The following is a 25,931-nucleotide window of genomic DNA, read 5'->3' on the forward strand; positions in this document are numbered from 1 at the left end:
AAACAATACTATGAAATTCATTTTGTAGTATTCGCTTTTGCTTTGCTCGATAAATCCTGTGCAAGGATACTTGTAATCCAAGGAGAAATACAAATTCAACTAATTGTAAACATCTGTTTCGCTTGCTTCAGTCCTCCCGATTTCCGGAAGCGTTTGTCATTACGCTTCCTGAGGTGTAGCTCATCAACCCATCAAAATGCCTATCGCACCATCGAAGCGTGGCATGCATTTGCTTTCGGCGAAGCTGCTATGGAATGTGGGGAACTTACCGGTTCGCAGGATATTAGACGGCGCTTTCGAATTCCAGCAGCGGCGTAACGCTACTAGTGCTCCGTCGGCCCGTGCAGTAACTGCGGTGACGTCGGCCGGTCTAGAGTCATACGAAAACGATGTGTGGACGGGAGAGTGTTCGCTTCTGCTGATGTTGCTGCTGCTGCTGTTGCTGTTGGTTTTGGTGTTGTTGCTGATAGAAGTCGAGCGTTTCGTAGTGGTCGGTGGGGGCAGGAGGAGGACCGGTGCCTGTCGCCAGCTCCCGGCCGGTCGCCGCGACACTGCCGTACTTGAGGTCCTCCTTGACCGGCAGCGGTAACTCCCAGGGCGCCCGCAACGCTCGGTACTCGTTGACGAGTGACTGCTGCTGGGCGAGATAACGTTCCAGCTCGAGCCGGTCCACCTTCTGCGGGTGCGGCACGATCAGCTCGGTGACGCCCGCCTTACGCCGCGGGTCATCGTCGTCGGCGAGCAGCTGTTTGCGGCGCCTCGAAGCCCGCAACACGTACAGCACGCTCGCGCCCGTCGCCAGGACGAGCAGGACGCTGAGGACGGCACTGATGACGGTGACCAGGTGCGTCGGGCAGTCGATGTCGCTCTCGGTCATGGCCCGCAGCAGGTGCCTCGTCCTCCGCCCGTCCTCGTACCGGTCGCACCCGATCTCGTCCCGATCGATCCGTAGGCCCCGGGGCGCCGCCGGGAGCGGCTCACTCTCCGGCTCGGGGGGCTGGGCCGAGGTGATGAGAGCCGCGGCAGCCGCCGCCGCTGGCACGATCAACCGGAAGTCGGAGGACTCGTGCAGCCCGTAGCCGGTCGTAAGCCGCCAGAGCCACAGCAGCGAGCAGTTGCAGACGAGCGGGTTGCCGGCCAGCTCCAGGCGGTGCAACCGGTCGAGCGGGAAGTGGATCGCGTCCAGGCGGATCAGCGCGTTGCGGCGCATCGAAATCTCGACCAGGTTCGGGTTGCTGTGGAACAGCCGCAGCGGTAAGCTCGTAAATGATGGATTATCGTCCAGGGTGAGAATCCGCAGGTTCGTATTGTCCGCGAACGCCCTAGGGAGGGAAGAATAGAAAGGGAGCGGCGTAAGCTGGAGGTCGGTGCGGAGACAGGTGATTTATGCTTTTCCCGGACATCGCCGGCAACTGGCATAGGACTGGTGTCCCGAAAATGGGGTCATCGTGTACACGACCCGACACAAATGAAGATGTATGACGGTTCTGGTTTGGCGTTTCTACGCGAAACGATGGGGAAATCCATTTCGCGATGGCTTTATCAACTAAAAGGAATGTAATATTTTATGCCCAACTGAGGAATAGCGTCCATGTTGTATTTGCACAACTTTCCTTTCATTTGAAGAGTTTGAAGAAACTTCTAAATGATTGAGGTTCGACAGATGGAATTTCCATCAGACCAACAAACGGACAGTTAACTGTATTTTCATGTTCCTATTAGTGGAAAACATAGTTAGGTATGGTTATATGTGAGTCTAGTTGATTAAATCGTACCCAATCGTACAAGAACTGGATCTTCTGAATCGAAGAAAATATCTATCGATCACTACTTCTAATAGCTACAAGGAGTTTTGAGAAAAATTGGACTTGGATTTTCGTAAATTGATTGATTAGAATTCAGTGTTTTTCGCACTGTTTAGAGGGTAGGTCTTAATTTCAGACATTTGAAACAGATGTATTACAGTTACGGAGTCTTATTTAGCTGCTGGCTATGTAAAAAGACTACTTGAAAAAGAGATAAATGATTACATGAAAAAACTGTATCTATTTTGAAAACCGTTGCTCGTCCCGGTGGGGGTTAAAATCATCCGATTGCCTTTCATTAGCTACTCGGACATGTTCATCCGTTGTCTAGCCATCGCTGCTGCTGGCCACAGCTGGTACGAATTTTCCGCCCGGACTATCCGTCTGATTTTATCCGAACGTGTCACCGTTAAGCCTGACTGCATGAATACCAAAGAGGCGGAGGGCGATGGATCTGGCGAGACATCCGAATCAGTCTGCCCCAACGGCACCAATGCAATGTAATGCAGCTGGGCTCGAACAATGTGGGCAATTTTAACGCCTGAGGGTGGTAACAGACAGCGTACATGGGCAGAAGGATTAACCAAATACGAATCCGTGTTTTGGGCAAAGGCTTACAGGGAAAAACGTATCCATGCTTTGGGGGTAAAGTAAAGAAGGATCTCTCAAGGAAGTATTGCTTTGATAAATATTGATGTGATTGGATCTGAAACTGGAATGTTTTAAGAATGGGTTTTAGGAACAAGCGTAACCGAAAATTGGTCCTCCCATGCTTGTTAACACTAAAATACAAATAGCGGTCATTTTGACCCCGAGTTTAATATCTCAAGAACGACTGAATATTTATACAAAAAATAAGGCTTTTAATAAAATTCAAAACTACATCTAAAACAAAAATTTCAGATTATTCTGTTTTATCAGTTCCGCGAACCAACTTAACTATCACTAGAATGCTTTCTAGGGGTCATTTTGACCCCTATTTTTAAAACACTACAACTTCACAATTTTTGCAGATTTTTCAAGTCCGTAAATCGTTACTTTTTAGTTTATTTGTTGACTATTTTTTGTCGTTTTTGGTTTTTCGATGCATTTTTTCATCATTCCGCTAGCTCAGTGTAAAGTACAAATGGACGAAATTTGTTTTTTTTTTTCAGTTTTTATTTATTCCAAATCGGTAATGTAAATGCAGAAAAAAGCGTGCGCAGGAAAAGTTAGTATGTTGATATACTAACATACATATTTCTGCACTTACAAATGATTCTCGCGTACGGAATAACTGAACAAAACACGGAACGGAAACAACTTATGAAAAATTTCAAAATTCACATCTTTAAGTTCAATTACTGGTGTCATTTGTAATATTAAAAATATAAAATTGTATTTTAAAGGTGGCTTAATACATAAGCATTACAGTGCATTTTTTCTGAATTTACATGATACGAATTTACAAAATAGAAAAATCTTCAAAAATAGTGAAGTTATAGCATTTTAAAAATAGGGGTCAAAATTACCCCTAAAAAGCTTTCGGGCAAGAATCAAAAGCAAATGGACTGGAGTACAGTGTTGGTGGAATAAAAACATACCAAACCAGTGGCGAAGCACGAACGGAAGTGTTGCCGTCGCACAGAAGCGTCGATAAGGCTAGCCTTCAAAACGCCTTCAGTCTTCGTACGCTGTGTCGCTTGCGTTCAAGTACTCATTCGCCCCACAACCGTGGTCACGTCGAGACGTTGTACCGTAGTTGTGTTATCGCCATAGTTCTCCTGACAGTGCGCAGATCCCGCCGTAATTCCCTATTCGTGTCCAATTCAGCTCGTGGTGTGCGTGTGTGAGAATGTGCGTTCTTTCGGGGATGCCCCATTTTGGGCAGGCACAAGTGGTCGTTCGCGAGCGATAGATACGCCCTAGCTACCGCGGGCTGCGAGGCAACATTCACTCATCAATGTCACCGGGTGACAGCGGCAGATTAAAATCTTCTCCGTCGGCGTGGTCATGCCGTGCCGAGAAGCCGAAAAAAGGAACAGAGCTAGCGTATGCGTATGTCATCGTCCCCGTCTCGTCCTTATGGAGGCGACGTCTTTGTTCTTTTATACGGCGTGAAACACGGGAAGCAAGCGAACGTCGTGCCCTAGGAGGATCTCTGGAGGGAGTTGTAATTTAATGAAAGTGACTTTGTGAGGCTGTTCGGCGAAGGTAATTGCGTTGGGGGTGTCTACCGGTGTCGCGCCGTCACGAAAAGAGAACCACCCGGGAACCGCAGGCGATGGACTGGCCTGTATCGGGGAGGGAGGTGTTGCCGACGGGGGCTACGAGCACCAGCCGGAGGCTTTGCGGGAAAAACCCGGCTGTTGCGGTCATGATAATGTGACCCTAAAGCTCCCCTCGGGCCACTCGTACAACAATCGGACTCTGGCGTGGATAGGACTACCCATTGCCAGCTTTAGGCACGTTGACAAAGATCCTCCACCGGCTCAGGATCCTCATCGTGTGTATTTGTGGCATGGGGAATGTAATTAAAATTCAACCAGAACAAACGTTACATCTTCATTCGCCGCAATCGTTTCGAGCGCCAGGCAATGCCGCGACGAGCCCCGACCGGGTTGGGACTGTATCGACTCCTGGCGCGTAGTTCGGTGGAGAAGTTGGAAGGCACTTACCTCGCATCGATCCATGCCAACTGATCCAACCGGTCCAGATGGAGCTGCTGCAGCTGGAACAGGTTCAGAAACGCCACCGCCGGCAGATCCTCGAAGTAGTTTCCACTCAGTGATAAATATGTTAAATTACACAATTTTGATAATTGCAGTGTTGGCACAACCTGTGAATGAAAACCGGAGGTCAGATATTGAGGTCTGAGGCGGAGGCTGTGTCTAGAGGTCGGAAGGTGGGTAAGCGGGCGAGCAGTGAAAGCCATCGGAATAATGTGTGCACGCGTGTGTACGGATGTTCCCGGAATGTCCCCGGACCGAGTCGTGCGAGTGAAATCACTCATTCTATAAATTATTAATTAATTAAACATTCAGCCAGCGGGGACTCGTGCCGGGCGCGCCAGACGACGTGTGCCCGACATGCAGCATACGCAGCAGGTGCTGGTGGGGCGGTGGCCGGCGGATGGATGGCACAACATAACCACCGTCGATGCGCCACGATATGACTTTGGCCCGGTCACCGGTTTTGTAGTATTGTTTCTGTTTCGCACGACGCTGTTCCGTGGCCCATACCCGGCGCGCTGCACGGGGGGCCAGCATGTTTGGCCGGCACGATCCACGGTGCCGGTGCTTTATGTTCCGGCCATTCAAATTTGCAGTGCACTCCCGGGCGCTTTTCGAGGGTTCGATTCGCTCGCTTGCAACATCATCATCATCATCATCATCATTTTCATCATCCTCCCCGTCGGCGTCGTCATCGTCGTTGACGATCGGGCCGCACTCCAGAGCATGTATCCGGGGCCTTCCGGCCATTGACCGGGCCCGGTGCGGAGTAATTATTCGAGAATGATTTATGTAAATTGTATGAGTTTGCATATTTTATGTGCGAGTGCGAATGCCACGGCCGGACGCTTTGTTTAACGCACTTGGTGGATGGGAGAGGACGAAGGATGGGCGGGCGGGCAGGCAGAGCGGCGGATTAGCGACCCGCCCCGAAACTCTGCGGTATTGGTCGTAGTTTCGGGGCCACCGGAACACCGGATGGAGCCGGTGCGGATGAACGCGCTGACTTGCTGGCGATTTTAGCCCGCGTAAAGTATTCAATAGCCAGCGATAATGTGGCACATTTGATAGTGCACGAAAGGGAAGCATTTCATACGTGGTACCGGCACGGATTTAGGATGTTCGCTGTGCTTAATGGCTGCTCGTTCGATACAATGAAAGCAATTGCACAAAGTAGTAGCGCTTCGGGGAGATTATGGGGAGCCTTAGGAAGGTGTTATTTATTTAGGCTGCCATCGGACACGATGGTTTTTGTCTGGGGATGCGAAGAGCTCTTCCCTCTCAAAGTGCAATCTTTATTTTCGGTGAAGTGAATACAATCATGTCCACTGGAAAATTAGTTTTGGACTTAATTTTACTTTTCACCATTGAGTTGTATGATCTGGTAAGATGTTATATAAATTTAATTCAAATCTGCAAAGAATAAATTATATATCTTTATTTTTCACTTCTACTTTATTTCAAAAAGGAACAAAAAATATATAAATGTTTGTCATAACGACAGAGGTAATTTCTATTAAAAAATGAGTTTCCAAAGCGGTGAACTATTAGTTTCCTAAGCGGTTAGATCATTTCAAATTGAGAATCATACTTAGCTTTGCATGATAAGTATTACCTTTAAAAAAACTTAAGTTACAAAATTGTAAGTGTATTGCTCAGAAGAACTCAATTTAAAGTTTACTCCTATTATTCTTATAAAAAATTAGTTAAATTGTAACTATTGTAATTATTGCTACAATATTGTGGATTGAGAATCATTTTCAGGCTTTACTTAATAGGTATAACCTTCATAAAACTAATGTTACAAAATTGTAAGTGTATTTTTCAGAAGAACTCTATTTTAGCTAAAGTATTTTTTAGCTAAAGTCTATTTTATTTAAAAAAAGAACAAATATTATTTGATTGGTCGTTGAAACGAACTGCAGATAGAGCATCTTCCTGTAAAAAATTTGTTTCGAAAGAGTTGAACTATTGATGTCCCGCTGCGAATTTGGAATCATAAAAAATAAAAATTACAAAATTGGAATCCAATGTTTCAGAGGAACTGATGTTTTGATAAAATACAATTATTTTTTATTTGTTATTTATTCATTTATTTATTTATTTATTTATTTCATTATTTATTTATTTATTTATTTATTTATTTATTTATTTATTTACTTATTTATTTATTTATTTATTTATTTATTTATTTATTTATTTAAAAAATACAATTATATAAGCATTACAAGAATATTAACCATGATGAGAAAACGATTGCATGATTTTAGTGGTTCTTGATGACGTTCGAAAATGAACCTCAATATGAGCATGCTTTTTTTTTTTGTAAAATATAAACTATTTATTTTATAAATAGATAAGGTGTACAAACAAAACTTTCTTATACTCTATAATCACAAATACAGTGCACACTTAAGGACATTTACATCGATCGCAGCATCATTGTTTCCAATGATGTGGATGATGTAGTTTGCAAACAAACGAAGGACAACCTTCCGCTGCGCAATGCTTATATTCCCAAGCACTGGGAATCGGAGACACTCGAAGGACGACTGACACCCTGGAGCTTCATTCCTGATGCACTGCTGCAGCAGGTCCCAGGCGGCAATAACGCGAGTGCAGGAGGTGAACATGTGTTCCAGGGTGTCACACTCAACACAGAACATGCAGGAAGCCGAAGGCGTGCGTCCCATACGCATAAGCAGCTCTCCGTGCGGGATCTTGCCATTCGCAAGCAAATATAAGGTGGATCTTTGCTCCGCTGTTAGTTTGCTTCGGTGGATGTTGTTCCACACCTTTTTCCAGGTTGCCTTCGGATGGGACTGAATCTTGGCTGGGGGTAGTCTGTTCACTTGCAACCTGCGGAGGGCCTTGGTGGATAGCTGTGTTTTTACCGTACATGGAGTGTACGCCAGTTGCTGGACAACACTGCGAAGGCACGGATACGTAGACGGTATCAATGTAATATCTGGGGGGTTTCCCGCACACAAGATGTGTTGGGCTCCAAATGAGAGGCTCTGATGTTCTGCAACATAGCGGTTTGTGAGTAGGGCTGCTGTCATCACGGCTGGGATGTGTAGGTTTAAGCCACCACGGTCTCGTGGCAGGGCCAGCTGCTGGAGCGAGACACGTATACCCCCAGATCCGTTCCAGAGGAGAGACCCGATCAAACTTGTCACCTTGGCTATGTCCATTGCGCGAGGGCCACAGACTGACGCAACAAACCATAGCTTAGGGAGCAAGAATGAGTTGAGCAGCGTTACCTTTTGCAGCAGGTTTAGATCTCTCACCCTGTGCAGCCATACCAACTGACGAAAGTGATTGATAACAGTATCCCAATTGTGGCCCGCTGTTTCCCGGATACTGTTAGAGAACAGAATTCCAAGTAAACGGAGCCGTTCTACGGTGTGCAGCCATGGCAGGTTGATTCTGTTCTCGGTTGTCACCATTCCGATGTCCAGAGCCGTGGTTTTAAGGACGTTTAACTTCGCTCCAGAAGTGACTCCAAAGGCCTCAATTGCTGCTCTCACCCGCTCGATTGTGGAAGGGGAAGTACTCACCACGGAGACGTCGTCAGCATACGCGTTGATCAGGTCGTCCTGATCGCAGCATATATCTTCGAGTCTATTGATGAGGGGGTGAAGGTAGAGGATGAACAGGTGCATTGACAAGGGATCTCCTTGTCGCACGGAACGTTGGATGGGAAAGGCAGGTGATAGGGATCCATTTACAATGACACGGGACGAAGATTGCTCACCAATTTTCCTCAAAAGCCGCACTAGTGCGGGATTAAACCCTAACGAATCCATCGTTCCAAACAGGAAGCCCCTGTCAACACGGTCAAACGCCTGCGAGAGATCGAAAGAGACGAGTTTTGCACACTTCTTCTTCCGTTTGAGTTCGAATATTCTCTCCTTAACAGAGAGCACAGCTTGGAAGATATTGCAGGGTTTATTGCTACACTTCTGCGACGGTGAAATGATTTGCCACCTAGCAATAATCTTCTCGAGCCGCTGCTTCAGAATTCTGGAAAGCAGCTTGTAGTCAGTGTTAAGCAGAGAGATCGGACGGTACGAAGATAGTGTGCACCCATCTCCCCTTTTCCTCGCAAGCACTATGACCCCATCGACAAAGGCCGCCGGGAAACGACCGTTGAGAGCATCGTTGAGAATCAATATGATTTCTCTCCAAATTATCCCAAACGTTCGCTGATAAAATTCAATCGGAATTCCATCCGGCCCAGGAGACTTTCGGGGTTTCGATTTTTCAATTGCATGAAGGACATCACCGTAGGTGATCTCATCCATGCAATCGTTGTTGATTTCGCAATCTTCGGGGATTACACGATGACAGGCAAAAGTATCGTCAACGTTTGTTGTCTCGTCGGTGTATAACTCCCTGTAGTACGTATGTATATAGTCTGCCAGTTGTTTTGGAGAGTCCAAAACAACGTTGTTGTCACACGTAAGTCTGGTGATCACGGTGCGCTCCCGCCTTCGTTTCTCAAGCTGAAAGGTGGAGAGGTTTTCCCCACACACCCTTGTTTCGTTAATCCTTGTAAAGTCCTCGGAGAAACGCCTCTGAAGGAGTAGCATTTCTCCTTTTATACGGTTGATATTGACCAACTCGATCGGATTGGAAAGATACCGACCGTATGAGGACTCTAACTTCGCATAGAGAATGTTATGCTGCAAGCGGAACATGGAGTATTTTTCATTCGTTTTCCATCGGAAGAACGATTTTATTTTTGGTTTGGCGAAATGAATCCACCATTCCATCCAGGAGCCAAAGCTCCTTCGCTGTTTTGTCCAATAGTTCCACTTACATCTAAACTCCTCCATGTTTTCGGCTGTCAAGATATGTGGCCGAAGTTGCCAGTATCCATTTTGCCGCATGCGAGGTATGTTTGGAAGGCAGATGCGCACCGTGAGCGCCTTATGGTCCGAGAAAGACAATACGTGCATGTCTGTTGCACGCAGTTGATCCTTCATGTCCTTAGAGACGTAGCAGCGATCGATGCGAGAGCCCGAACCACGTGTGATGTGAGAGAACTCTACAAAGTTTCCTTTGAGAGCCTCCCAGCTGTCACACAACTGCATACTGTCAACAAAGTTTTGCAAAGTGAGACTCGTATTCCCCATACCCGTGGCGTCCTTGGACTTCAGCACGCAGTTGAAATCCCCTGCAAGGATGACCGGTCCCGGTGCATTCCGCAGGTAGTACGCCAACGAGCGGTTGAAAAAGAGTTCCCGCTCAGCTCTGTTTTGACTTCCCGAAGGAGCGTAAATGTTGCATAGCGTGGAAGAATTCTCAAGCCGGACGCAGATTAGTCGTGAGTCCAAGCTACGCTCGACGTGAGAAAATTTTAGGTTCACCCGCAAGGCGATCGCTGTACCTCTCCTTGTGTGGTCAATGTTTGTTACAACATTGTACCCAGGGAGCACTAAGTCTTTGACAGAAACTTCTTGTAGGAAGATTATGTCTGTGTCAAGAGTGCGTATGAAAGTTCGTAGTGCATCTAGTTTGGTGGAATTGGATATCGCATTGATGTTTATCGATGCGATCGTCACTGATGTCATCAACTCATCCATTTCCACCAAACTACTGTGCGTCCACTTCCATTACCCCAGTCGGTTTCGCTGCCGTGGCATTGGTCTTTTTGGGAGGACGACCTGGCTTACGCTTGATCGGTTCCTCCCCAGACTTGCACGACACGTCGCTGTCCGTCTGTTCGTCCGTCTTTCTCTTACCTGCCACTGTTTGCCAGGAAAGGGATGAAGGTGTAGCGGAAGGTGAAGGGACACGAGGGGCTTTGAACGTCGATGAGGCATCGGCGTCCACCTGAAGTCCGGCGTTGTCCATCTTGGTGCTGGTCGTAGCTGCCGGTACGGTCAACGCACTTGCCCGGATGAATGATGCTACTGCCGGGACGGTCCGTGTACTAGCCGCAACACTAGTGGCCTGCATCGGGATGATCGTTGCTGGTGCGCCTATTGTCAGGCTCGAAGCACCGGCCGGTGCGCTCGCCGCGACGGTCGATGTGCTCGCCGCGACGGTCGATGTGCTCGTCGGGACTGTCGGTGCGCGGACGGCCGGTGCGCTCTCCGGGACGGTCGATGCGGGCGCCGGGATGATCGGTGTGCTCGATGGGATGAGCATTGTGCTTGCCGGAACGGTCGGTGTGCTCACCGGATCGGTCGGTGCACGGACGGTTTGTGTGCTCGCCAGGGGGACTGTTGCTGGAGCATGGTTTTCGGTGCCATTCTGCACCGCTGAGGCATACGACAGCCTCTCGTTGACGCTCGTCTTCTGAGCCACCAGTTTCCTGCCTTGGGTGCAGGTCATCCCATGGTGTGCAGCAAGACGGCATGTTCGACACGTTTGCTGCTGTCCCCGGTATGTTACCAGCGTCTCTTCCCCTCCAATCGAGACGTATGACGGCACCGGCTTAGACAAGACCGCTGTGACGTAGCGGTATCCGTCAGGGATTCCGGCACACGGGTATGGCTTCGCCCATACTCCGGCTCGGATTGACCGGACTTCTCCGTAGCGAGCAAAGAAATCCGTAATGCATCTGTCCGTGATGTCCTCGGACAGGTCGTGGATTTTGATGACCACGGAATTGTCGACCATTGCGATCGGAATCGGGAATTTCTTCCCGTCGCATTCGAGAGAATGCTTGCCGTCGTTCTCCTCGACGGTTCTTAGAGCAAGGCTCTGGTCCTTCACTCGGATGTGAAGGAAGTGGGATGCCGGCTTCGTCCGGATTGAAACGATTGAAGAGCTGCTTAGACCCAGCTTGGTCATGGCGAGGGTTGTGGCCTCCATCAAGGACGGCCTTTTGGGGAGCTTCGAGAAATCCACCCGCAGGGTGCTTCTCGAAGCAGCCATGATGTGGCTTGCTTTTGCACTTTTTTTTTAACACTCTGTTTTGGTAAAAGTGCGTCCGATCGCAACGAGTCTCGGAGAGGAACTGAACTATTGTAATTATTGCTACAATATTGTGGGGGTCCGCGACAGCCGAGCGGTAGCGCCGGTTAGAAAATCGGCCCATGAGCGTCGGGGCTCGCCACTTCGACGGCGTGGGTTCGAATCCCAACCGAGACCGGACCCTCCCCTGTACGAGAGGACTGACTATCCACGTACAACAGGGAAACAAGTCACGTAAGCCCTTAACGGGCAGGCATGACCAAGAGGTCGTTACGCCAAGAAGAAAATTGTGGATTGAGAATCATTTTCAGGCTTTACTTAATAGGTATAACCTTCATAAAACTAATGTTACAAAATTGTAAGTGTATTTTTCAGAAGAACTCTATTTTAGCTAAAGTATTTTTTAGCTAAAGTCTATTTTAGTTAAAAAAAGAACAAATATTATTTGATTGGTCGTTGAAACGAACTGCAGATAGAGCATCTTCCTGTAAAAAATTTGTTTCGAAAGAGTTGAACTATTGATGTCCCGCTGCGAATTTGGAATCATTTTCCCGCTCTATAATGATTTGAACAAAAAATAAAAATTACAAAATTGGAATCCAATGTTTCAGAGGAACTGATGTTTTGATAAAATACAATTATTTTTTATTTATTCATTTATTTATTTATTTATTTATTTATTTCATTATTTATTTATTTATTTATTTATTTTTTTATTTAGTTATTTATTTAAAAAATACAATTATATAAGCATTACAAGAATATTAACCATGATGAGAAAACGATTGCATGATTTTAGTGGTTCTTGATGACGTTCGAAAATGAACCTCAATATGAGCATGCTTAAATAGACTTAACCACTTTTTACGATCGAACATGATGATCATGATGTTTAAACTATAATAAAAGAGTATTTGTGTCACTTCCCATTAGCATTGATGAACATTACGAAGTTTACTTGTAGGTTATGGCTTTCTCTGCTACGCATTTTAAAGTTGGTATGGTTAATTGAAATTTGTCGAATTTATACTTACAGTTAGATTATTGTCTACGATATCGAGCGCCCGCAGTCCATTGAGACCGTGAAATGCGCCGAAATCCAGCTCGTTTAGCACGTTTCCACCGAGCTTGAGGGTGCGTAGTTCGCGCAACCCGACGAAGCTATCGTTCGCCACGTACTTGAGCAGATTGACCGAAAGGTCAAGCAACTGTAGCCGGCCGAGATGCTCCAGGTTACGCTCGTACGGAACCTCGAGCAGCTGGTTGTTCTGGAACGACAGCACCTCGAGCGAGTAGAGATGTCGAAGAGTGCCCGGCTCGAGGCTGGTCAGTGCATTTCCGGACAGGTCCAGCTCGATGAGATTACGTAGATCGTGGAAGGCGGCCGCATTGACCGTCTCGATACGATTACGGCAGAGCTTGAGCACTTGGAGCCGCTTCAGCCCCCGGAAGGCATCCTTCGGGATGGTAGCGATAGCGTTCTCGCTCAGGTTGAGCGTCCGAAGGTTCGCCTGCGTGTCGAAGTTCCGCGAACCGAGCGCCTCGATCCGGTTCATCGACAGATCGAGCACCTCGAGTTTGTAGTAGAAAGTGAGCGTAAAGTGCACGTGCGTGATCTGATTCGCGGTGAGGTTGATGAACCGCACGTCCGGGTTGAGCTGGATCGGCACGACGTCCAGCCCAACCCCTATGCACCAGGTGCGCACGTTCGGGTCGCCCTCGCAGGTACATATCGAGGGGCAGAAGGTGTAGACTTGCTGCAGGAACACCAGCAGCACCAGTGTCGACGAGTAGATGATGATCCGACAGTTTGCCTTCGTCTGTACCATTGCGCAACCGGGCGGGTTCTGTTCTGTTGCGGGTAAGGCGGATCTAAAACTAAGGAGGTTCACTCTTAAACTACACCTAGCTGCACCAACTATAGACGGTTCTACGTTCCGCACCACTGTTCTCTCCACGGGAGAGGATATTTACTCCGAGGGAGTGCTGAAGATACTAATTAAATCCACCGTATCACGGACTCCCGAGCCGCACGGTTATCGCACGGAGTACTCGCACTGCCACCCTGGCACTGACTGGCGAAACGATCAACGAGTGGACTGTAGCTACAAGCCGACCAGCTGACGGCTACACAGGATGTCATCGTCGGATTTTGACACGCCACGCAGTCTGCAAATCAGAAACGAAAAGAGAAGAAATGATTAGTCTCGTGAACTGCGAGCACTGTGTTGTGGAAGATTGATAAAGAAATGCGGTCCGAGAGAGAATTTAATTTTCATTCGTTCTTTCTCGGGTTGGTGTGACACGTCTTAAGCCTTGTCCATTCTTGGGTATATGTGGTAAAGACCAGCGTACTGCTTTGCCATCTTCTTTTCGCATAGAAAACCATCACCCAGCCATAGCTCTTCATTGTGTTATACATTCCGTTGATTAGATATTTAAATTTAACTAATTAATTTTATTGGTCCCCATCCTCCCAACGGGTATGGGGTGTAGGGCAACTGGGCAAAGTGTCATCCGACGTAACATGCTTCACTCTGGCCAACGCGACCCCGAACGCTGGTTCGTTTTCATCTGTGCCACTCCCAGACTCATATTGCAGGAAGCGGTACAACCATCACGAAACGTTGCCGGAACCAGTCCGTGACTGACAGCCCGATTTGACATCTGTGGGGGTAACTGTCACGTTCCGGGACGGGAATTTCTTCCGAGATTGTTTGTGTTATTGTTTTAGGCGAGGGATTTTCTCGCTTCGCTTCACGTAAGCCTCCGCCTTTGCTGTAGTTTTCCTCAGCAAAGACGCGCGTGATAGCTGTAGCGAGTAGTCGTAATCGGATTAAACCGTTCAGTGGCGGATGATTAAAACTGGAACAGTACCAGCAGCGTGTGCTGCAGCCGGGGCAAGGGTGGGGGTAGCGAGCGGTTTGAAAAACAATCTGTTAACTCTTACAAGAACAGCTGTTTCTGGTTCCTCTTTGCATAGTTGCAAGACGGTTGGTTTGGACCGCGGAGGTAGGGAAATTAAGCACTTTAGAACATCTCTTTAGCATTTTCTGCAGGCTTCATTTAAATCCTCTTCCAATTAAACCAAACTAAATGTTTGAATATAAATTTTATAATGTTGTCATCGAATAATATTTTCTGATTTATCTCATTTTTGAAATTAAAAGTGGTACAAATACTAAAAATTCTATATGAATATGAAAATACTATATTAAATCATATCGAATTAAATAGAAAAATGGATAGGTTCTTCAACAGCAAATAAAATCAAAATGGAGGCATCAAACGGATTTAAAACAAGTGTAGCTAAAACGATGTCACAAAATAAGCAAAAGAAACGGTTCCTCAACGTTAAAGCATACCGATATCCAAAGGAACTGCTTACTACCTTTAAACTAGTCTTTCCCGAATGTCCTGTACCACGTGCCGCCTTCCAAATGCGCACTGCCTTGCGGCATACCTGCACGTTTCCTCTACTCGGGTAGTGTTTTCTTGGCGGGGCCTGTTCTGAGCGCTTCCAGCAGCAGTTTGCCCCAGACGATGCAACCGCGTCACGTAAATAATGTTACGGTGAATTTTTAATAATTTTCCGTTGGCAACCGCCGTAAAGTAGCAGAAGTCGAAAGCGCTACTAACTGTCTCAAGAGCGCCGTACGTGATCCGGTGCAATATTTACGGTGTTTGTCCAGTTGAGGCGCTGGCGGGAGGGTTATTGGCGTGACGGTGGAGTGTAGAAAGGATCTTTCGGGAGTATCTTTCCGGGGGACGCCACTGTGGCACGTGAACGGTGCACAAACTCCGGCGAAGGAATGATCCAGGCTAACCGTGGGCAAAGTGACGAAAATACCCCCACAACCCGCTTTGGAAAGGGTTTCGAGGAGGGTGAAGGAACTCCGTCACGTTCGGGTACCGCTGCCATTCACCGCACTTTACTCACAACCAACCCACTCAACAATGTGTCCTTAGTGCATCCTTTGCTGCGCGCGGTGACAGCATCATGGCGGTCAGGACCAGGTAAACGACTGTGTAAGGATGTGGATGCTGCTCCTTCACCGAGTTCTTTTACTACAATTCAACCTCCTTGAATGTTTGCACTAACCGCAGCACGGTTTGAAAAACAGGTGAGCATGTCCTTCGTACCTTCTGGTGGAAAAATGCAGTGTGAAGAAAACAGGGACAAGCGAAAAACCGAACTCAAGATGCAGCACACAAATAATCAGTTGTACAAACGGGAGCGATGCAGGTGCAGATTTTACATGCCCGGACAAACTCCGCTCTACCCGTTGGGTGACTTCCTTGGCTTTTTTTCCTGGTCCACCGCAGGTGTAGATTATTCATGAATCATTGTTTATTTGAATTTCTTTCTCCCTACGAAAAAAAAGTACAAGAACTTGAACCGGTGAGCTTCGTGAGATGGCGTAGACCCGCCATCCCTGCTGGTAATGTTGGCCTTTCACGTTGTCATGCAGTCAGTTCCAGCCATCCACTTCCTTTGCAACAACACCACCCCCCGGGGGCTGGAGTTTTCTTGCAGCAGCTTTTCCCTTGCATCACACTAGTGGTAAAGACTAAACTTCCACATGGAAGCAGCGTGGCGAGGAATAATGAGACGTGCAATACATTATGCAGTGTTGCAACCATCGGCCGTGATGGGCTTTGGGACGTCTCGTGTTGAAGGAATAACAAAAAAACACACCATCGGGAAAAAGAAGCTGTGCCCGTAGGGGAAATAGGGTTGAAATTCAATCCTAGCGTAGAATGATAGTAGACAAGCTTCAAAATGGTTCAAACCACTGAAAGAAACGAAGTATCAAACCACAATTGAGGAGAAGAAAGGACTTTACAATTTTTTTAAAAACATTCGGGTATATTTTCCAGAAAAGGTTCCATTAAAGTAACATTTTAAAATCAGCCACTACATATAAATTAGCATCTTTGATTAATTTAAAAAATAAAAGATAAAAAAGTAACAAAAACAAGATGTGTTATCTACAGTAAAAGGATTCTTTTATCTGATTATCTACTTCCATTCTAAGCTCGAAGGACTCCCTGTACCGGACTCTCTAATGAGCGACAGTGATCCTTTCGGTCAGGATGATCACCGGCCAGAAGCAACTCTTGGAATGGCTAGAAACGGATGAACAACGTCGCTCATTTAGAGCAAATTCCCCGAGGAATACTAAGCAAACGTCACCCGTTGTAAATGCTTTTCCCTTTTTTTTGTCTTGTCCTGTTTTACTCAATGTTTCGCCAGTCCCCGACGCTGGTCGGAGTACGTGTTAATGAATGCTGCCGGTTGCCATTACGCTCATTAAAACAACATAACACGAGGACGACGAAAGGAAGGCGGAAACATCCTCGGTGACGGTGCAGTGTCACGCTATTCAGGACGTTCGTGACGACGATGCGTTACAGCCTGGCTGTACCGGGCTCGCCAGGTGAGTAGCGAAAACATACGTCCACAACTTCATCTTTGGTTGCTTCATTAACGGAATGACATTCCTGGCCCTCCGGGTGGCATAATGGACGTCTCCGTGTTTCCCGCTCAAGTGCAGCAACTTCTCATATTGCGCGTTTCAGCCGAGGGTTTCCCGAGTCCGACGAGTGATGGAGGAATTCGTTGGAAAAAGAAAAGAAAAACGAGAATTCCCTCCGGAGGCATGATACCGCACGTGATAGAAAACAGGTAAACACACTCTTGGAGGTCTACGTAACTTAAGTTGGAACTTGTTCTGCTTGACTTTTAAAAGGTTTTATATAAAACTTTAGTAATTCGAAGGCAAGTCTGTGCGCTCTAATGGTATGTGTCAGTTTTATTTTCAATTGATCTCACTCGTGCATCAGTTTCGCTACTGATTATTTTACTTTTTCAGTTATTTTTGTTTTTGTATTATCTAAGAATATTAATGATTCTTTTTTAAACGTTAAAAATTGTTCAAAAAAATGTGGAATAATATTTAAATAGTTTTACTATTCATTTAAAAGGTTCAAAAATATACGTTATGGCTCGTTTGAAGGAAAAAACAATGGTGCTGTGTTAGGTTTTCTCAGAATCGCACCGGACCGATGTGGCGTTGAGAAAGATCTTGTGGAAATTAGTGCCGACGGAAGGTGACACATACACGCGTACACGTCCTCGGGGACACAAACACCACAAGCACGTCCGCATTCCATTCATGCCCCTCTCTCTCTCTCTCTCTCTTTCGGTAAGAAAGGATGACTTTTCCGGGAAGGGAAAAATATTTACTTTTGTCACTTCCAGCAACAACGGCATCGAGGGACCGCATCGGTACGCGCTGACGGTCTACGGAATGTCACCGAGCAAGGTTGCTGTTGTCGCTCAAAGCTCACCGCACCGACTCCCGCCATGGCGGTCCATGAAAGCTTCATCCATCTTGTGCATCGTTGGTTCCTTTTTACCGCTACATCTCTTCGCCTCAGTTTTGTAGATTCTACCCAGAAAACCCTAGGACTAGTTAGTGGAAACAAGTGCGACAGGCGTCATCCGAACGGACTGACTGCTTTTGGTGCTGGTAGTTGCTACCTGTACTCTCTTATATCACTTCCCCATCCTGGGATTTCCGTATTACACCGGTACCAAGATACGGAACCGTACGTTCTACTTAACTTCCCCGTCGGATTCCATCAGCAACCTGAACCACCTCGGTATGCTTCGTCCCGAGCCCATCTGTTCGGGATCTCGTGGGCGAAAGACTAAACCGGGTTGGAATGCCGGCCGGAGGACGGAACTGTATGACTGAAACTATTATTTATCCCAAGATGACACGGACGTGAGTGTGATTCATTTCTGCTGTTTAAAGTGACATATATTTTTGGAGGCGGTGATGCGACCTGCTTTACGAGAGAAAGGGCAAGAAAATTCCTCCTCTGAAGGGAAAGTAACGGTTCCGGGATTCAGGGTAGCATTTTCCTGCCATTTTCCGCAGAAGAGATTATACACCCAGCTTCATGATGACGGTCGTCGAAGACCAAAGTTGGTTGAATATACTTATTAAATTAACTTTCCGATGTAAAGGGTAGTTTTGAAGATAATGTTTTGATTACATACATTTTCAATCTTGCCCTTACTATATCAGTAACAGTTTTCGAATTTTATCAATCTATTTCAATAAGCTAGAAAATAGAATGAATATGTATTCCGCATCAAAACTTCTTTGAATCTATTTTTGTACCGACTTTAGAATAAAATCAGAAAAGCTAAAATGGAACATGAGGGAAATAACTTACAACATCATGAAATTCTGCATTATCTAAAATGTCCCGTGTAAATTTCCCTTCTTAACACTGGTTCAATTTATTTCGAAATCCTAATCCGAAAAGTTTATGATTAGCCTTTTAGTCCTCGTAAAACACCCTCTTCCTAAGAAACCACATGAATTAATTTGGTTCCTCCAACGCGTCCCGTTACGAGTTTCCCGTGTTGAAAGAAACCTTTGTACTAAATCACACTATTTATCGAAGCCACTTAACTGATTGGTTTTTTTTTCTCTTTGACTCTCTGTTCCATGTCTTCCTCCTACTCGCGCTCGGGAATGGGTGATCTTTTTTTAAATTCAAATCGACCGCTTAGCCACGTTGCACTGATAAGGCACACAACGGACGTGTCGCGAAGGGTTTCCCGTGCTTAGCGGTGGAAAATGAATCGGTGCTTGATTTCTTTTCCCTTCTCTTGGCCACCCGGTGCGCACGCCTCGTTCCACTATCGGGCCAATTTCAATTGGAAACCTTGCATGATCTCCCTCTCCGCACCGGGGAGTATTTTTCCGCAGTGTGAATCACAAAAGAAAAGTGTACAGACGAGAAGAAAAAGTGCACGAATATGGCGATGCTTCGAAGGGAAGCCGCTTGACACCGTTATTACACCCATAAATTGATCCCGATGCCGTGAACCCGAAGACTCCAGTCGGTTCGACTGCCAATATGTCAGCCACGGTTCGTTTACGGCTTGTGGAAACTCGTGATTTTTTTGTCCGCGTGTGTCTGCCTAGCTGTATGTATCGAGGGTTTTACTTGGCATAAAAATCCCTCCTGACGGTTGCCAGATCGCTTAAATAGAACAAAATGAACGAGAATAGACACGACCCATCGTCCCCGTTGCGTTTCCTTTTTTTGCCCGTGTCCTTGTTTGCGGAACTAAAATTATCAGAAGTGGTGCTGAGGAAAACTGCCTGTTCTCGAATAGCGTTGTTTCCTCGTAATCTGGCTACGTCCTTTCATTCCCTAGTGCAGTTGCTCCACCATTCATAGCTTTCGTGTGCTGGTGTAGTGTGGGTGATCAAATAACAGCTATTAAACCACAATCACTGTGGTTTTGTGGATAAATCAAAACCACCTCCGGGAAAGGTGTTGGTTTTTGTTTGCACTACGATTTCAGGTAGCGAAGGGTCAACACATTCTAGTTTCTTGCGTTTTACCGTTTTACCAGTCTTCTGTTTGTGTTTTATTCTAGTGTAGACAATTATAAGATTTTCATGAATTGGTTAGCTGTGCATTATACAATAGTTATGTTATATAATTATTAACTAATTATATTTCATTTAGTTATTATTAGTTTAGTGAGTTAGGATATTGGCGAGATTCAGATTCAATACCTTCTTATAACTCGCGCTGCCTACTTCTACGACTACAAACTTTAAAAAAACGACGACTAGTACAACAGGCAGTTTTTATTGGCAAACTGATTCAGGGTGAGATTGACGCCCCCAATCTTCTGGAACTAATTAACTTTAATGCTCCCTCTAGACAGCTCCGCACCTCGGAAGTCCTAAGAACAACCGCCAATAGTACGCGCTATGGCCAGTTCGCTCCAATGACCGCTATGAGCTACACTTTCAATAGAGCTTACTACGCCTTCAATTTTTGTGATAACATTAATACTTTTAAGATGCGCCTGACAACGGACCCAAATTTTGTATAAGAAGTATGTATTTTGTTTTGTCGCGTTTAAGATAGATTTAATTACTCATTGGGACTTTGTCTGTCCGTTGAGTTTACACTCTAAATAAACAATAAACAATAAACAATATCTGTGAACGTTTATATGTGGCAATGTTACAACAATCCGGTATTGTACGTTATGGATACAATTATTTCCATTTTGAATTATCACGTATCTAAAAGTAATCAATAAAGTATTTCCTCATTTTCCCAAGAAACATGTGCTGAAGCAAAAGTAAAATCGTAGTAATCGCTAAACTATGGCCTAAAACTCCCTATTTGTAGGGAGCTTGTGCTTGACATCCATAGCCTTGGTTCCGTTTTGCTGTGATATTAAATCGCTGTATTCACCTCCCATTGGGTGCTTCAAGTACAACCGCCTGCAATTAAGGATTAAGAATTGCAGGAGCAACTTGAGAAGCCAAAGTTGTGGAACCGCGTTGAAGAGGTTAGAGAATGTGTACGTGCTTGCCTGGTCTGTTTTGTTATTGTCTACATCAAGAACACATCACCAAAGGCTATATGAGCGTTAAGTTTAAGAATGGGGGAGGCTGACATGGCATATACTTGAATTTTTCTACAAACGAAGTATAGCGTAAATTGCACGCTGGTGAAATCGTGCGATATGGTATTGGGCAGGACAACATGACCCTCCACCACCAGCATCCCACCAGGGGTTTGGGTTTGTAAAGGACATTGGAAGGTGCAGATAAAAAAAAAAGATTCAAACATGTTCCAGAAAATGTCCCTGAATGGACGTACAAGAAAACAAAAGGGAGGAGGTGATTCCAGAAGGCTCTTTCAACCAAAACACACCCACACACCTATTCACACACTCGATAAATAAAGGATCCTTAGCTAACGACACTCGCACCCGGTATGGGAGCAGGTCGACGAGCAAAGCGTGAAGGGAGGATCGAAGGGATGGGGGGAGGGGGGGGGAGGGTGAAGAGAAAGGATCAATATATGAGAAGTTATGCCTGCGTCCGCTGCTATCTCTCTTTGCGGCCTTTGCTGAACGACATTATGAAACAAGTGTAATGTGTTCAGATGAGAATGTGAGAACGAAGTGGGATGGTAGAGGGTGAGAGAGTGAGGCAAGGCGGGTGGGAAAATGGATGTCGATGATGTGGGCCCATGTCGAGTGGCTGATGACTTGGTGACACATCATGTAATATTCATTCCCTCAATAGGTATTTGACATCAATGCCATCCTGGTTCCGTTTTCGGATGCTTTCGCGTGTGCGAACAAGTGTTGCCCGTGTCCTTTTTGTTCGTGTGTGAGTGTGTATGTGTGTTTGAGAAAATTCAATCAACTATTGAACAGCTTGTGGCTGCGTAGAAGGGGAGGCGGTGGTGCGACGGTAGGATTGTCTTCTCGGGTGACCTCAGTGGATGGCTGGGAAAACATGGCTCGTTACTAGCGTGAAGCGTGGAAAACAATAAAAGCGCGGTGTGGGTGACGCGGCGGGAAAACTCGACATGGTGCCGCTCGGCTAATGGGAGGGATGATGGCTTATCTTGTTTGAGTCACAGGGCTTCAGCGTATGAGTGGCACGAGCAAGATGTCACAATGTCAGACGGTAGGCAGCCGCCCATCCGTGGAAGTCATTAGATCGAAGCTGTTCGAGAGTTTGGTGTCTGTTTTTCTTTTTGTCCAGTGGAAATCGTTTGTGGGAGATTTTTCTTCCTTCCACCTCCTAAGTGATGATAACAAGCGACGTCGGGAAGCTGTGATGATTGATTTAGAAAGTGTAAGATAAGTGTGTATGTGTGTCGCTCGACAAGATGTGACACATTTCAAACACATTCTGTGAAAATTTATCAGCAATCTATTTCAGATTACCAGGGTAATTAATAAATGAAATAAATCAATTGATTTCATCAAACCAATAAGAAAAACTCTTGAACTAAAAACTGACGGGAGTATATCCCTTTTTCACCATTTTTTTTAAATAAATAACAAGAAACCATACCAAAAGCTATACAATGAATGCGTAATTTTTATCTTGTGAAGACACTCATGATTTGATTTGTTATTCAAGTTATAATTATAATCATACGGAAAAGTTTAACTCTAAAAACATTTGGACGAGCAAAGTCTTACAAAAAGCCCGGATCGGAATAAAAATTATAAGTATGAATTTTTTAATTTTCATTTCTTTATTATAACGGAAACGTCCTTGACATTTTATTTTCAGAATCTTTTTGGTCAATTACGATGGTGGCATTAATTTTTAAACTTCTTTTACCATCATCCTGGAATAAGCCAATCCACGGCAATCGTTTTTAAAGTAATACCAACTCATTGAGACTGTATCAACCTTATTCACGTATGGGCCATTCAAGTTAGAATAATGGCAGGATTTATGCCACCATGCTCCTTTGTAAGTGGCAACACACTTCGTACTGCCGTCATTATGTTTATCGAATGTTGAAAAATTGCCTCCAATTTCGTATTTCAGACAATCTCCAGCGTTGCCATTATACACTCCCAAGTATTTCAAAACATACTGCTCCGATTCGTTACCTATCGTGAATTTTTTGTAATTTGCATATGCGTAAGAACCACTGAAGTCTTTAACTTCTACCATCAATTCGTGCGGCCGACTCGATGTAAGCTGGTGAATCTTTTCCAATCCAATCCAGAACTCACGATCCAAGCTTCCGAATCCCTTTTGATACTCCGTCCAGTTTCGATAGAAGTCCAGGGATCCGTCATATCTATACTGAATGACCAGCCATCCGCCGCCGAAGCTGTTCTGCTCACAAAACGCATCAAACGGATTTCCTTCTTCACCCAACTGAATCGAATAAACTCCGGATTTGTTTGCAGGAGCCTCCTTACACGATTTCAATGCTTCCTTGACACGAGGGGAGAATGAGGTTTGTTTTGTGAACCATTGCATGTAGCTGGTAGTATTTGACTTCGAAGATAGTTGTGCGATTTCCTTCCGCATCTGTTCATGGTTAGCGCACGCCGTTTGTTGAGCCAGGATCTTCCGAGATTGAGCGTTCAACGATGTCAAGTTATGGCCAGCATCTCGATCGTGTCGATGAATCGCCCACTGGATGCCATCGATCGAGTCTTCGAGCTTGGTCAGCTTTTCCTTCACCTCCTCATCACGCTCTTTCAGACCGAGCTCGATTTCGAACAGCTTGTACTGAAGGTAGTCAAGTTTCGCCATCATCACTTCGAATCCATAGCCAGCGATCGAGTTGTCCATCGTGGAAGTCACAGAGCTATTAGCAGTACTTGTAGAAGATTGCCAAAGTAACACCACACCACAAAACAGACTAACGAGACGAATGTTTAGATACATTTCGTCCTACAAAATAACAGTGCAGTAATCGGATGATCAAGACACTACTGAAACAATGGCCCGTCTCAGGATATGGTGGCGCTTTTATATGGAAGAATGCAGGGGTGACAAATCCGAAAATTCAGCCATGGTCATATGCATGGAGTAAGAAATAAGAAATCTTTTAGTTGTACTCCAAATTCGTCCAACTAATGAAAACAGGTTAGTCTTATGGATTGACATTTATTCTAAACTTCATTTATTTTTGGTTGCGTCTCGTCGGCTATTATATAAAATGTCTTTTGATCGTGCTTCTTTTTGTACCATTTCAGGGGTTGTCCTTCCCTGAGTTGGGCCAAAGCAAAAATAAGCATGATACCGACATCCGCGCAGCTGCGTTTCAATATTGATAACATGAGTGTTTTTCTATGGCAAGTTTAACGTTAGTCAGTTATAGTCATATCATAGTGTGTTGCAGCTTTAGTCATATCTTTTATGATGGTGTGCGGCCTTAACGCCAAAAAATTCCCAAGTAGTTTTTAGTGAACTGTCAATTACCTAAAATTCATTCCTTTTACATAATCTACAATTCTTTTTGCATCAGGATTAGTGAACTTTCTAATAAATAAAAATAATTAATCTATAAATCCTATCTGAACCGATTTCTGTTAAATGGTAACTAATCAAAATGACTTGATCAAAATATTTAGTTACAGTTTTAAGAATTGTTGCGTATTATCATTACAAGGTGATATTCTTGTAATCTGCAAAGTAATGTTGATAATTTTTGAAGTGGATAACATTTTATATTAGTTATTAATATTTACGTAATGATGATAAACATTTTTTAGAGGTTACAATTAGTTTTATACGTATTTGGTCGAGCCAGCGAAAGTAAAATTATTTTTCGTTACTTGCTAGACGAAAAATAAAAAAAGCAAGCAAAATTTAAAAACATAACATACCGGAGTAGACACAGTTTGTTATCAGCGCATCAAGGAAAATTTTATAAGCAAAAATTTACTCTCGGCGATGCGAAAACGGTCCGCCGTAAAATTCGGTACTGCCGTGTTTTATCAGTAAAACATACGTCCATAAATAGAAAAGGGCACCGCTTTTGGAAGCAGAAAAATTGAGGAAAAGAACCATACTTTCAGCAAGAGCTAGTTTGCATAGTTTAGTATGAAAAAACGCGTGAGAGAAAACAACACAACCACGTAGTCGAGAAGAGATAGAAAGCCGCACTCGCGAAACTTCCGAAACGGTAATGGAAAACGGCAGAATGAATGTATTAGTTGCACGGACGGCAGCAAACAGCACAACTACTTCCAAACTAACGGATGCTATTAACTTTTATCTCTTGCATCCTTTTGGGGCATTCGTATTATTTTTTTTTGGTTTCCCACCTTCCGAACATGATTTTCCTACCATAACCCGGCAAGCAGGTGGTTTATCAGAAAAGTTCTTAGAGGAGGATGTCCACTTAAGTGCAAGCTTTTTTTCCTGCTCATCTCTCCAGTATCTCAGCTAGAAAGGACTACTTGTCTTGTCCGTCCGGCTTCATACACCGAAGAAATGCTTTCTTTCTTTTTCTTTCTATTTTGGAGTTCGTTTTCCGATAGTGACGATGAACCGGTAGAAAAAAGTGTCACTTGAAAAATGACCCAAAGCTAAGGCAAAATCTACTGCTCAGGTTGCTCTCTAAGGTTGAAAGTTTAAGAGGCAATCAGGTGGAATCGACGTCTTTTGTTTTGCTATCGTTTTCGTTAAATAAGAAAAGTTTAAACCCAAAGACTTTATGTCGTACTTAACACTGATCCTCAAGTACAGATATAACAATGTTTTTTATCCGTAGAACACGGTTTTCAAAAGTTTATTATAACAACTTTTGTTTAAAAACCAACTGGGCATAAAACAAGCAAAATAGAAGTGATGGTAACTATCACCAAAAGCTTAGCATAATGAAAAATCTGCAAGGCTTTTATTGAAATCCGTTCTGTGCGACATTTTAAAATCTCAGGAGCTAAATTAAATTAGACCCAAATTGATCGTGTCCTTTCCGTCGACCAACGTTTGGCTCCGGAACAAAAGAACAAATGTCCCAATGAGCTCCTAGAAGGAGCTCGCTGTCCCAAGTGTTACCCAGACTGTTCGGCTTCTTTCCAGCATTTTATGCACCGTTTACTCACGTCATCAGTTGCAAGATTGAACTTCCGGCATTT

At 44.9% G+C, this 25,931-nt stretch overlaps 2 protein-coding genes across 2 annotated transcripts; both read right to left on the reverse strand.

Moving 5' to 3' along the window:
- Positions 1-559: 559 nt before the first annotated feature.
- On the reverse strand, positions 560-13,275 carry LOC131268072 (leucine-rich repeat-containing G-protein coupled receptor 6-like; the record flags this gene model as incomplete). Its single annotated transcript, XM_058270792.1, has 3 exons — positions 12,481-13,275; positions 4,463-4,623; positions 560-1,322 (listed from the first exon to the last, which is right to left on the reverse strand). Coding segments are annotated over exons 1-3 (1,719 nt in total), but the record flags the coding sequence as incomplete, so codon positions are not given.
- A 276-nt stretch (positions 13,276-13,551) lies between these two features.
- Positions 13,552-23,634, reverse strand: LOC131268088 (angiopoietin-1-like). Its single transcript, XM_058270793.1, has 2 exons — positions 22,922-23,634; positions 13,552-13,615 (listed from the first exon to the last, which is right to left on the reverse strand). The coding sequence occupies exons 1-2, from the start codon at positions 23,632-23,634 to the stop codon at positions 13,552-13,554; spliced, it is 777 nt and encodes a 258-aa protein (XP_058126776.1).
- Positions 23,635-25,931: the final 2,297 nt, after the last annotated feature.

Source organism: Anopheles coustani, chromosome 3, assembly GCF_943734705.1.
Source record: "Anopheles coustani chromosome 3, idAnoCousDA_361_x.2, whole genome shotgun sequence".
Classification (NCBI taxonomy): Eukaryota; Metazoa; Arthropoda; class Insecta; order Diptera; family Culicidae; genus Anopheles; species Anopheles coustani.